A 13,946-nucleotide genomic window follows, 5' to 3' on the forward strand; every position below is an offset into this window, starting at 1 on the left:
CGATTCCTGGGAGGTGGTGGCCACCAGCAGCCCAAAGGCCCTCTGGGACATGAAGCGCAGCGCCACGTCCTCGGCCTCGGTGTGCAGGATCCCCGGCAACGTCACCTTCAGGTACATGCTGCCGTCGTAGCTCAGGACAGTGGCCTCTGAAGGCACCAAGGACAGGGAGGAGGAGGGGGGGGGGGAGGGGGGTGGGAGGCAGCGTTGAACAAACACAATGTGTTCACATGGAAGGTAACCCTGCTGCAAAACTCCGCTAGTATATGTGTCCGAATTCAATATTGTCAAGGTGAGAGGATTTTTTTATATCCACTCACCTTTTATTTGATTTTACTCAGAGGCTCTTTGTCCAACAATATCTGACAGCAGCGCCTGTATATTGTGCTAGAGTGTACAGGGTTTCCCCCAGAGATTGCAGTTTTCTGCAGCCACACTAGATGGCAGGAAAAGCCTCTAATAAGAGAACCCTGTTCTGTGATGAACTGTAATCATCATGATTCTCTCATGGAATTGTATTCATCACTCAAAATACAACGTTGATTCCGTTTTCTACCTCCCTTAATGTTATCAGCCAATATAAGCCACACAATGGGGTGAAAATGATGTGTGTGTGTGTGGTTCGACGTTGAGTGATTCAGACTGATGAAGCAGCCGCGACATTTACCGGCGAATCACTGATGGACTCCGGTGGCAATTCACCGATTATTTCTGCACACTGTCGCAATTCACTAGTTAATCACACAAATAGAGTGGCAATTTACCCCTTGAATGACTCACATCAAAAAAATAAGTTTCATTCATTTAAAAAAATCTTTTGAAAACCCCCGGCGGTATCGTTTCTACCAGAGCAGTGTTCCGTGTCCCCCCCCCCGTCCCCCCCGTCCCCCCTAGTCCGTTTGTCCCCCCCTCTCACCGCTCTCACAGCTGGGGCCCAGATAACCGGTGCCGGTGCAGTCGCAGACGTGACGGTTCCAGCCCTCGCGGCAGTGCCCGCCGTTGCCGCACGTGTCTCTGCCGCATCTGATGTGGGTCTCCTTGGTGCAAAAGCTGCTGACCCCGGCGGCGCTCTGGACCTCCGCCAGTCTCCGCAGGTCGCGGCTCCGCCCGTCGATGAAGAGGTCCCGCACGCAGCCCACGTAGCCCAGGTTGAGGGGGGCCGTCCAGACCTCCGGGGGCAGGACGAGGCCCTCGCGTTCGTCGGGGAGACCCCCCAGGTACATGTCCCCGTCCAGGTCCAGGATCTCGCTGCCTTCGTTAGCGGAGAAGGGGCTGCTGCGGCTGTTGACGGAAATGAAGCCTGGGGGGAGAGATGGAGAGTGAGTCCACTGGTAGGAAGATACGGTAGTCTGTGTCCGTCTATAGTCTGTGCAATATACAGTATGTGCAAAAGGTAGTATTGTAAAACAGTGTGTGTGTGTGTGTGTTTGAGAAGATGTGAACTGTGTGAGTAGGAACAAGAGGGTGGTGGAGGAGTGGGAGGGAGAGGGGTGAGAGTGAGTGTATATTGGATTTGTAATTTTGCTCCCCGTTGCTTCATTTCACTTGACTGAATATAGTCGGGATGGAACTAGTTCTGCACAAAATAAAAGAAATGTGTGTTTGTGTGTGTGTGTGGGGGGTGGATCTAGTCCAGATCTAGGATTCGCAACGCAATGAGACGGTCCAGTTTCTAGTTGCAGCGGTCTGAATTACCCTACAACGGCGAAGCGATGGTCGTTGCAAGGCGGTGTCGGAGACCTGTCAAGTCGCAGAGGGCAGTTTCAGAATGTCCAGATTCTCTAGAACGTCTGCTATTTCTCTTCAGCCAATCAGGAAATAGCACAGACCAGTACGGAAAAAAACGTCACCCTTCTCTGTATCATATAAGCTCAAAATCATGCTAAAATAAAATAAATAAAAACAACCGCCTTTGTTCGATTGGGAGCGTCCTGGGTGTGTCCGGTAAGTTACATTTTGTTATTTTTCGTTTACATTAAGATAGCATGGTAGCTGTGCCCCGCGGTGGTGTAGCGGTCTAAGCACTAGCCACTAGTGCAAGCTGCCCACCGGGGACTGGGATCGAATCCCAGCTCGCCAGATCCGGATATGGCCGGGGCACACACAGGGAGCGGCATATTGAGCGGCCGCTCCCAAAGGGAGGTATAGGACTATTTCCGGACAAGGATCCGTCGCGCAACACCGCCCCCGGGGTGCCGGAATAACGGTGTCGGGCTCGAGGAGCCAGTCAGCTAGTCTGCCTGGCGATCTCCTCTGGGGCTGCCGGCCACGGGGTCGTGCGGCGGATCCTATGCAATAGGCAGGGGATAATTGGATGCTAGGTTGGGTTCAATTGGCTACCAAATTGGGTGAAAAAGGGGATAAAATCTAAAATCAAAAAAAAAAAAAAAAGATAGCATGGTAGCTAACGGTAGCAACCAAAGCAACCTCGGGTAGTTTGCAGGCAATCTTGGTCTACATTGTAGCTAACATTAGCAATGAAACCTTTAGACTAGATTAGATACATCGCACACCACAAGTACTATACAACGAAGCTATATAAAAGAAGCTATATCAAGACATGTGCAATATACAGTATGTGCAAACTAAGGTAGTATTGTAAAACAGTAGTGCAAAGGTTATAGAGTGATCACATTAACCACGTTAACCTTTAATCAGAATAGTCACTCAAAAACATTTGAGCTAACTTCTAGTGTGAGAAAAAATATTGAACGTTACATTAAACTATCGTGTATTCGTCTAGTTTTTGTTTCTGAATATGCTTTAGTTTTTGAAGACTGGTGACATTAATGTTTTATTGGGAACATAAACACATTACACTGCTCGTTGTACTTGTCTGATTTACTATGTGACAAATCCATCTGACTTTAACTTGGAATTATTGCAGACAACGCCGTGAACAAGACCCAGTGCAATCGAAACGCTGGAGGAAAAAACCTGCCAGGCAGAACTGCATCCTGGGGAGACTGTGTTTCCTAGCGCCTCACATCAAAAAAAAGAGCCTCACTGTCAAATATTGATGACATGGTATGAATTTATTTCACAATACAAGATTAAATCTTGTCCCACTGGCATGGAAACAGCACCAGCCTCAGAATTGACACACTGGCAGAGGATGTCTTTGTTTCGCGGGGCTGGGTTGCAGTGGTGTAGCGTGGCAGTACAGCTTGGGGAAGGGTAGGGCCGGTGTTGTCCTGGCCTTCCAGATTGCAGGGGACAGAGGATGGTGGAGATACGATGGTGATGGGTTTCCCTTCCAAAGCTCTAAGGCCATTTGGGAAACACCACTGCTCCTTGAAACCCTTCGCCACTTTCCCCCCACTCATCTGTGGTGTTGGGGCTCATCTGTGGTGTTGGGGTTCATCTGTGGTGTTGGGGCACTAAAAAAATAAAGAGACAGAATTAAATGGTATGGAAGATGCATTAATTAGGCTATGTTTGTCTTTTACAGGATGATGAGGCAGATGAATGAAGCAGAGAAGGATAATGAGGAGCCAGAGGAGGGTCTGGAAGAAGGAGAAGAAGTTGAGGAGCAAGAAGTGGAGGAGAGAAGTGAACCGGAAGAAGCGAGAAGCAGCACACAGCCTAATGTGATTCCGAGTGAAGGAAGAAAAAAAAAAGAGAAGTGAAGTTGAATCGAAATTGATTAATGAGCAGAAGATGAGGCGAATCTTAGGATGAAAACATTCTGTTTGAGTTAGAGCATGAGCTAGAGGAAGCATGCTACCAGGCTACAGCGAGAGTCTTTTATTGTTTATCCTGTTCTTATGTAATAATAATGATTATGTATTATGCAATATGTATTATTATATCTGTATTGTATTGTATTATTGTATTGTATTATACATCATTATTGTATTATGATGTATTATGCTTTATGTGTTGTAACTTAGGACCCCCTCGAAAACGAGATGGCTCATCTTAAGGGGTTTTATCCTAATAAAATACATTTACAACTAAGGCCATCCCTCTCACACCTATCCCCCACACTACCCACCTACTTACCAGCCATTTCCCTATCGATCTTCACCAGAGTATTAACAATAATCTGACTTGACATAATGTGTTTGTGTTTATATTTCTTGATTTGTTATTTAGACTTTTACTAATAATTTGTACATTGGATGAATAAAATATGAATATGCTTGTTACATTTGCTTTACCTATTTTTCTTTCACCATCATATCTGCTAGTGGAATGCATATATTGTACTTTTAAAACAGCAAAACTCTCGCACGTGAGTACAAGGTGGTGACAGGTCAATACAAGAAGACTTGGGGGTTGATAATTGATAGACTGTGTTATGTCTGCACATAGGGGTAATTGTGATGCTCAGGGTTTGATTGCTTTGTTACTATGGTGATGCATATATGAGCGATTGCTCTGTGATTGTGATGTGACGCCTAAGCGATGAGCCCTATTTATCTGTGATGTATTGCTTCTGTCTAATTGATGATACTCAGTAAAGAACACGGTGAAGCTATGCTATGGTGTGTTGTGTGCTTACTACCACAAACGTAACATTTGGCGACTATGGATGGGATATCACTCCCACCACCTCCCTCGTTCCTCGCATTGCCAGGCGAGCCGCCGATACCCTGGAATCGTTGGTTTCGGTCCATCGAAATATATCCTGTGGCTGTGGGATTAAGCAATGTGGCTGCTCCTCGTAAGAAGGCGTTGTTGGAACACTGTCTGGGAGCTGAAGGACAACGGGTGCTTGGGACATTAGCCGACACCAACGACACTACCTTCGGCATAGCCGTGGGCCTGCTGCAAAACCACTTTCCGGCCCCACAGAGTGCCCTTCTACGGCGAGTCCTGTTTAGGCGATGCTTTCAGCGCCCCCGCTGGCCCTCCGTGATGGGGTCTCAGCCGAGCTACAGCAACTACTGGAAGCTGGCATCATGGAGCCAGTGGATGCTTCACCATGGGTGTAGAACTTGGTGGTGGCCAAGAAGAAGTCTGGCTCTCTGCGCATTTGTGTGGATCTGCGCGCAGTGAATAAGGCTGTAATCCCTGCACAAATACCCACTTCCCACGCCAGTAGGGCTTACAGCTCAGTTCTACGGCTCCACCGTGTTCTCCAGGCTGGATCTCAGACAAGGATATCTGCAGGTGCCTCTCCACCCCAGTAGCAGAAACCTCACAGCCTTCCTGACACATGCAGGAGTGTTTGGCTACACCCGGATGCCCTTCGGCCTCAGCTCCGCCCCCAGCTGCTTCCAGAAAGTGATGGTGGTCTCTGTGCTGGCTGGCATACCAGGCGTGGCCATTTGCCTCGACGATGTGGTTGTGCATGGGTCCACCACCGACATCCACAATGAAAGACTCAACAGGGTTTTGGCAGCCCTGGCCAAGCACAAACTCACTTTCAATGGTGACAAGTGCGTCTTTGCTGTGCCAACCGTTGAATATGTGGGGTTCAGGCTGTCAGCAGAGGGCATGTCCCCACTGCAATCCAACGTGGACGTCATCAAGGCCATCCCTGAGCCCAGCACAGCCCCACAGCGTCAGCTGTTACGTAGGGACGAGCCATGGGTGTGGTCGCAGGCATGCACTGAGGCTGTGCGTGCCCTCAAAGCCCAGCTTACATCACCTACAGTGCTGGCTCACTTCAACATCTCTAGCCCCACCCTGGTCACCTGTGACGTGTCCGCCATAGCAGTAAGGGCTGTGTTATCACAGACCCAGAACGGCATTGAGAAACCCATCGCCTTCGCCTCCCTGCGCCCTCAACCCGACCGAGCAGCGCTACTCGGTGGGTGGGCGTGAGGCACTAGCATGTATTTGGGCCTGTGAAAGGTGGCACTTGTACTTGTAGGGCCGCCCCTTCACCCTGAGAACAGACCATCAGACACTGGCAACCCTGCTGTCCACATCAGGAACAGACCATAGACCACTGAGGCGACACCGGTTCTCGCTCCATCTCTGCCCCAGCCCCACACGAGGGCTCAGACTGGGTAGAACAGGACATTATCCAACACGACCCCCTCCAAGCCACGGTGTCTCTGCAGGAGCTAGAGGACGCCTCCGAGCAGGACCCTATTCTCCGCCAACTCTGCACCTACATCCGGACCGGGTGGCCTCATAAGGTGCCAGAGGAACTTGGTGGCATTTTCCCAGAGTTAAACAGGAGCTGCCCTGTTGGAATGACACCTGCGTCACACGTGGGCTTTTGCACTGTGGTCCCGGGTGCCCTTCGTGCGCGTGTTTTGACTATGGCGCACAAGGGTCATCTCGGCATAGTGGAAGCTCAAACAGCGGTCGGGACCTGGTGTGGTGGCCAGGGATAGACAGAGACATTGAGGCTCTGGTTAGGGACTGTTCTGCCTGCCTTGTGAGTGGAAAGACCAGACACCAGACTCCCCCACCTCTGGCCTGGCCCTCTCAGCCCTGGGAGCAGCTGCATCTCGACATCTGTGGGGAGATCCATGGAGTTCCTCACCACCAACGCTTCTTGGTGGTTGTTTAGGACCTGCATTTCCAAGTGGCCCAGAGCTCAGCACTACCGGCTCTGTGACCTCTCAGGTCCATTATTGACTTCCTGGACTCTCTCTTTTTCCCGCTGGGGTCTGCCAAAGAACCGTCACCACTGACGACGGCCCCCGACTGAACCGGTCTCTGCAGAGTTCACCTCCCACCCGGAGATGGCATCCGCCACGTCCGTACAGCCTACTACCACCCCCAGGCCAACGGGGGAGTGGAACACTTTAACCGGTTATTGGAAAATTGACTGAGAGCACATCTTGCCCAAGGGTGCTCATTCAAACAGGCCATTCACCACACACTGCTGCATTATAGAGCCATGCAACACTCGACGGCGGGTGTCTCACCGGCTTCCCTCGTGCTGGGCCGGGAGCTCCGGAAGGTACCAGCCCCGCCGGACATGGACAACGACACTCCCTGTGCTATACCCTCAGTGGGTTCGGATGCCCCGATACCTCAGGGAGCCCCTACACAGGTCTTAGATATGCCGTTGCCTCAGCCTTCCTTGCCCCCATCACGACCTGTCCGTATACGTTCACGCCCTGGCCACTTAGAGGATTTTGTTCGTTCCATGTCTGAAGTTTTGCCGGGGGGGGGGTTATGTCTGCACATAGGGGTAATTGTGATGCTCAGGGTTTGATTGCTTCGTTACTATGGTGATGCATATATGACCGATTGCTCGGTGATAGTGATGTGACGCCTAAGTGATGAGCCCTATTTATCTGTGATGTATTGCTTGTGTCTGATTAATGATACTCCGTAAAGACATGGTGAAGCTATGCTATGGTGTGTTGTGTGCTTACTACCACCAACGTAACAGACTTCACTGTATATACTGTGATAAAAAATGGATAGGACTTACCTTGAAGTAGTGATCCTTCAGGACACTGTAGATTGAGCTGCAGGTCTCGGGGATGATTTTACCAACAGTGGAGTGCCCGATGCGGAACAGGTAGGCAAGACTCTTAAAGGGTACATCCTAGACTAGAAAAGGGTACATCCTTGTGAGTGACATGAAACTCACCACTCCGTAGCCAATACATAATTCCTTGTTGTTGTTGTTGTTATATAGGGAGCTGGCCTTATTCAACTTTTAGGTCTGTCAGGACAATGGAGTCTGAATACGAGTGCAGCGGTGTGTTTTTAGGCTTTCGTCTAGTGTGTGTGTGCGCGTTAGCCCTGACAGCTAAAGCATTTGCATTGTAAATGGGAGACAAGTTAGCTAGCTAGATAGCCTACATATTCACTCATATTCAGACTTTCGACAGGCCTATAACTGAATGTTTCTCACCTGTTGCCAAGAAGCGCAGCGTTAAGATCAGTCTTTCTCCAGCAGAAATGCAGACCCTGAAGTTGGTGTTATGTCATTGAATTAACGGCCTCACCAACTCCTCCAGATGATGAAATTGCTTGGGAAACAGGCGAGCAAAACCAACACTGCCATCATGTTGCTGTCAGACATTTGCAGGGTAAACCCAACTTGCGTTGTTGTTATGGAAACAGTCGTCTGTGTATGTGCGCGTCTCGTTGCGGCTCTTTGGTAGAGCTAGCGAGTTTTAGAACATCGGTTTCAAGCGGTTGCCGGGTTTTTCTCCGCGACATTCTAAATTTGCGTCGCAAATCATTGCGTATCCTAGATCTTGACTGATTAGACAAATGAAGATGATAGTGTTAGATCTTTGTCATATTTCCCTCTAAACAGGCAGAGCAATATGGTCTCCAATCACTGGACTTTCCTAATGAGAGCAGGCATTTTCCCCACATGGGGTGGGTGAGAGTATAATTGGCCACTTGTGAAATAGGTTAAGGCAATTTTCTAAATGTCATACATAGATTATAGCAGCCCAAAAAAAAAGACTGTAATTAAAACTGGATGAGTGTGCATCCTTGACTGCAGTTGAAGAAACACCAAGAATGAACCTATGTGAGAGGTTTTGTACGGATGCAGTAAATGTGATTTTAAAAAAAATTAAGAAATAATTTAACTCCATCTATCCGTGTTGACTAAGTAGGAACAGAGAGACAGAGTAGGAACAGAGAGAGGTACAGTACAAGCAGGCATCCCGGCCTTTACATCCTCTACCACACCCATACGACTTCTTTCTCTCACCCTTGCGCCCCTCCCTCTGGAAATCCACGTGACACCACTCCCCGTCGTTCAGCCTCTTGTTGCTGGCTTTCATCTTGATGCTGCCGGAGCCCATGTCCATGAGCAGGAACAGGAAGCCGTCCAGGAGCTCCATGGCGAAGTAGTCCGCCCTGGTCTGGCGGTCCGGCCCCTGGGTGGTCCTGGGTCCCTGCAGACGGCCGTGGCTGAACAGCAGCAGGCCGCTGGCCTCCGTGGTGCGGAAGTCGAAGGAGATGGAGCCCGTCTTCTTGGTGCTCCACTTGGGCAGAGCCAGGAAGGCGGCGGGCGTGTCGAAGGTGACGGGTTCCAGGGCCGCCACGTCCTCGCAGCGGAAGGTCAGGTCGCCGTGGACGACGACCTTAGGGTCCCGTTCGGCGGCCAGACGGGACAGCTCCAGCCTGAACTCATTGTTCTTGTAGACCACCTAGGGACAGGGGGGGTGATACCGGATTACTGGGGGGATGACAACTTATCATCCTGTTATTGACCTCAACCGTGAACCCTTATGATTGCATTCATTTCAAAACATCATAGCTGCAGCAACGGATTGTAATCTAACGGCATTTGTAGAATATCGAACCCACAGTATCATATGACAAAGTGATTTCCCAGTCACAATAGCGGTATTTCCATGTACAGATGGGGGGAGCAGGCAAGTGAAGCCGAACATGTTTTTCATTTTCACACCAGCAGGCACTTGCCGTCAAAGGGCTGACTGTCGCCATGCTCTAGAGTGTGAACTTTACTGTCTCTCTTTCTGAAAATACACTAAGGCGGCTTGATTTCACACTGCACTACCGACAGTAATTGCCACAAAAATCCCACGAGAAGATCCGAAAAGACAGTATGAAAAATGAACCAGTCTTATGAAAAATGCAAATGTGTTTTTCTTCAGCATACTGCAGGTGTTAAGACCAAACTCATTTAAATTTCAGATGGATATATTTCAATATTCCAATCTCCATCCATGTATCTCTTTGTATTTCCTTCTCTTTGTATTTCCTTCCATCAAATACTCCATGGGCATTTTAGAAAAAAACTACATCATATTAAAAAAAATTGGGATGTATTGTTGTATATTGGTCATGACAGAAAATTGTATGGTGCAGCAATGTCTACATTCAAACATTCAAACATTGCAGAAACATATAAAAGGACGTTGAGTCACTGTCTTGCGTCAACCATAGAGAGACGGTGTGGGACAACGTTAAAACCAAACTTTGCAAAGTAGTAGAATGTGGTAACACCATAATCACAATTATGTGACATGGTTTATGGTTGTCATCTGATAGTCATCATCCAACGTTGTTACAACATTTATCGTGGGTTGAAAATACAGCTTTTCAGAAAATCAGCATTTGATGGTTGTGGTTCATCATCACACAACAAGGTTGGTTGTGGATTGTAAAGGAATTTTTTAACCAACATTGTAACAAGGTTTCCCATTGATTCCCAACTAAAGTTAAAGTAAAAAATACATTTAAAAAAGACATTATTAGAACTTGAATGCTTTACTTAACATAAGCTTCTTTCTCTATGCACTACGATTAAATAAACACGTTTATTTTTTAGGACCTGCGCTGCGATTCCAGAGGAATCTTAATTTTCTAACTTTATTATAACATCTCAGTTTAGTTTTAATGATTTCTGAATAAGATTAGAATCTCTTTAATTTGCAGAGTAAAACAGTCTCAGGGAGTGCTTGGCTTTGCCCACAGTCCATAATGAGTTGCAGACTTAATTAGCAGACAACCACATAAAGAACAGTTACAAAAGTAACGTCTGCTAAAAAGTGAATGTAAACAGCTTGCATTGTAAATTCTTTGCAAAGTAACATCTCACCCAAATGAATGCAGTGAGTAGACCTTTTTAAGAAACCGAATGCCATAGTGTCTCTGAAGAGACAAAGTGAAGTCCCTTTTCACACTCTCAGTTGAATAAGATGACTTGAAACAGTGTGAACTTGTGTGACATGACTTCAGTCAACCAGTTCATGAAGTGTACTTTTCTTTTAACCAGTTGCTCAGGCGGACTAGTTAGTTGACATTTCGAGATGACATGGCTGTCCTCTTGACTGCCTGGTCTTGAACCTGGGGACCTCCGGAGTCGTGAAAAGTTACTCTGAAACTCCCTTTTTTCCTCATTCGTTTTCATGGTAGACTTCGTACTATAATGTATTATATCTTCGACCTTGGTTGGTTTTGTGGTGCTGTTCGACTTTCAGTACTTCAGCAAGTGGAGAATTACAGAGTCATCTCCAAGGAATCGAGTCTGACAAATGTCTTGCTTTCAGACTTTCAAACCGATCACCGTTATTTTCATTCTCGAATTGCCATAACAGAATACAGTATACTTTTATACTTCAGCTCCTACATAAACTAAGAAGGACACAGGTTAAAGTATAACATTGTTGAGATCACTTTAGCTTTGTGAGAGTAAGGAAGGGGAATTAGCTCAAATGGTACAGTGCTTGTTTAGCGGGATCGATGCCACGCATGTCAGTAAAACTTGGTAATATGATTCATTTGCGTTAAAACGAACGTGAACGTGTTAAGGTTTCCAGATTAATCGCAAGCGTTAACGCGTTAACATTGACAACCTTTTAAAAACTATTTAACTATTTCAACTGTAAGATGGTCTGATGCTGACCGTCAACTGAAGACATTAAAGAAACGTTCATTTTCAACCCATGTGCAGTCATGCAGCAACTTTAGATAAGCATGAAATGACAACCTTAAGTCAATGTCGAAAAAATAACCATCACGTGTGTGACCACGTCAAATGAATGAATGAATGAATGAATGAATGGTCTTTATTGTCATTGCTATAGTACAGGTACCAAACAACGAAATTTGGGAGGGGTGGCTCCCCTGGTGCTAGGAAAGAAAAAAAAACAACTAAAAAAACAAGAAGGGAAAGGAGCTGGTTTACATAAATAAAGGCTATGTACACTATCCACTATACTATACTGTACAGATAGACGACTAGGATTGTCATATTGCACATAGTGTTATTGCACATTCATTTAAAGTGTCATTTAAAGTGTTATTTTAACAGTTTAACTGTTAAAATGTGACTAACCAACAATGTTCACTCCAACATTGCAAAAGCTACAGAGCTGCAGTGTTTGCATTTGAACAGTTACAAATCATTCAAAAACAATACTCTCACGACCATTGTACAACATCAGTTTGGTTCGTTTTTGGCTGCTGCACAACTCTGACACAATATAAAATGCCCATCGGGTATGGCCATAGAGATGTTATCACTCAGTAGCCCCCAAAGACCCACCCCAGCACTGACATAGTCCCCCAACATCAATCAGGCTACATTACGCAGTATTCTGGAATCTGGGGTCTCAATCAGAAGATAGTTATTGGGAACACTGTAGGAAGCATTGAGAAACAAAGCCACTGCAAGGTATGGCTCAATCAATGAAGAGGCGGACATGATTAATACATGGACGGGTCAACTAGCCAGAGACAGAGAGGGGGGTGTGCAAGATAGGAATCCATAGAGGAGATCAATGTCTAAATTGGCTGTCAGGATGGTAAAGCTTGGGCTTCACCAGCAATGGCATGGTATTAATTACACAGATTCTCTGACTGAGTGAGAGGGAGAAATTGAATGAGAGTGAGTGATTGAGAGAGAGAGAGAGAGAGAGAGAGAGAGAGAGAGAGAGAGAGACAGAGAGAGAGAGAGAGAGAGAGAGACAGAGAGAGAGAGAGTGAGAGAGAGAGAGAGAGAAAGAGAGAGAGAGGGAGAGAGAGAGAGAGAAGGAGAGAGAGAGAGAAGGAGAGAGAGAGAGAGAGAGAGAGAGAAGGAGAGAGTGAGAGAGACAGAGAGTGAGAGAGAGAGAGAGACAGAGAGAGAGAGAGAGAAACACAGAGAGAGAGAGAGAGACAGAGAGAGAGAGAGAGAAAGAGAGAGAGTGAGAGAGAGAGAGAGAGAGACAGAGAGTAGAGAGAGAGAGAGAGAGAGAGAGAGAGAGAGAGAGAGAGAGAGAGAGAGAGAGAGAGAGAGAGAGAGAGAGAGAGAGAGGGCAAAGGAAGGTCACCCCAGCTGGGCTAGTCTCTAAGGAGGGAGGGGGTAAGGGACATAGCTGAAGTGTAATTAATACTGGAGATTGGAACCTGTAAATTAAACTAAACAAAATAGCAAGGCTGGTGTTCGAATACAGGTGGCATCTTATTGTATTATTGATGAAAAACCACTATGAATGAACGGCGGGTGGAGAACTCACGTCTTTCAGACAGCCCATGAAGTTGTTGCTGACCGGGGATCCGGGCAGGTCGGCCGTGTTGGGACTCCCCCCGATGTAAAACAGGTCATCAGACCCCAGCATGGTGTAGTCCTCCTGGGTGTACCCTGTCGTGGTCAGAATCCCATCCACCGATATAGTCACCTGAGTGGACATCGGCCACAGAGAGAGGAAGGGGGGGGGGGGGGGGAGAGAAGGATGGAGAGAAGGAAGGAGAGAGTAACAAACAGAAAGGAAACAAAGTGTGCAAAATGTTTTTGATTAAAACACAAAAGATACACTGATGTGATTATTGAGCTTGAGACTAAGTAGCATTTAATTCTGGTTAAACCAGTTTAAATGTCGGATCTAAAAGGGTTAAAACACCATTCTCAGCTTCTCTCTCTCTCTCTCTCTCTCTCTCTCTCGTTTACTGTACATTCTCAAAAGATGCGTAAGATTGAGGTGTGAGCACAGCAAGTTATGATCATTTCTTTCGGTTGTGACACCGCACCCATTCAATGGCCGACGCGGGAATTGATCTCAAATCAATACAAAGAGAGATGGGAAAAAAGAGGTCAGTGGATCATTTTCATGGGATGGATTGTCTAGCATTGTATAGCATTTTAAACTGTATTCTATTAGCTCATGATTGAAATTACATTCCATTATTATAGTTTAAAGACAATTTCATCACGATGAAGAGTGGCTCAACCGTGGGGGTTGAAACGATCAGTATCATACAGTACTACACCACACCTCCCACTAAGCCTCGGAGACAAGCCAGGCCAGTGCCCCCTGCACTCTGAGCCATTGCGCTGTTCTGACTAGCGTTTATTGATGCTCCCTGTTTCCCAGTGTACTTTCCTGATAATAGGGCAACCCATTTTTATGTCTGCTGTTGATGTTCAGAATTATAGCAAGGCTGTAGCTCAAATTGAGGGCATGGTTGAACAGGGGAATAGGTGAGACAGTGTGAATGCGTGTGTGTGTGTGCGTGTGTGTGTGTGTGTGTGTGTGTGTGCGTGTGTGACAGGGAGAAAGAGCGAAAGAGAGAGAGAGAGAGAGAAGAGGATGAGTAATTCAACCTGA

General features: G+C 46.9%; 1 protein-coding gene across 1 annotated transcript in view; it reads right to left on the bottom strand.

Annotated features, from left to right (window-relative positions):
- Positions 1–13,946, bottom strand: part of nrxn2a (neurexin 2a) — a gene marked incomplete at both ends in the record, with an annotated part of 162,800 nt that overhangs the window by 119,417 nt on the left and 29,437 nt on the right. The window contains 4 exons of the mRNA XM_080549562.1: positions 1–146; positions 914–1,297; positions 8,597–9,038; positions 12,858–13,019. The exon at positions 1–146 is cut by the window's left edge and continues 58 nt beyond it. Of these exons, the coding sequence (XP_080405688.1) occupies positions 1–146; positions 914–1,297; positions 8,597–9,038; positions 12,858–13,019 (1,134 nt within the window). The remainder of the gene's footprint in view (positions 147–913; positions 1,298–8,596; positions 9,039–12,857; positions 13,020–13,946) is intronic.

Source organism: Nansenia antarctica, assembly GCF_963989245.1.
Source record: "Nansenia antarctica genome assembly, chromosome: 20".
NCBI classification, from domain to species: Eukaryota; Metazoa; Chordata; class Actinopteri; order Argentiniformes; family Microstomatidae; genus Nansenia; species Nansenia antarctica.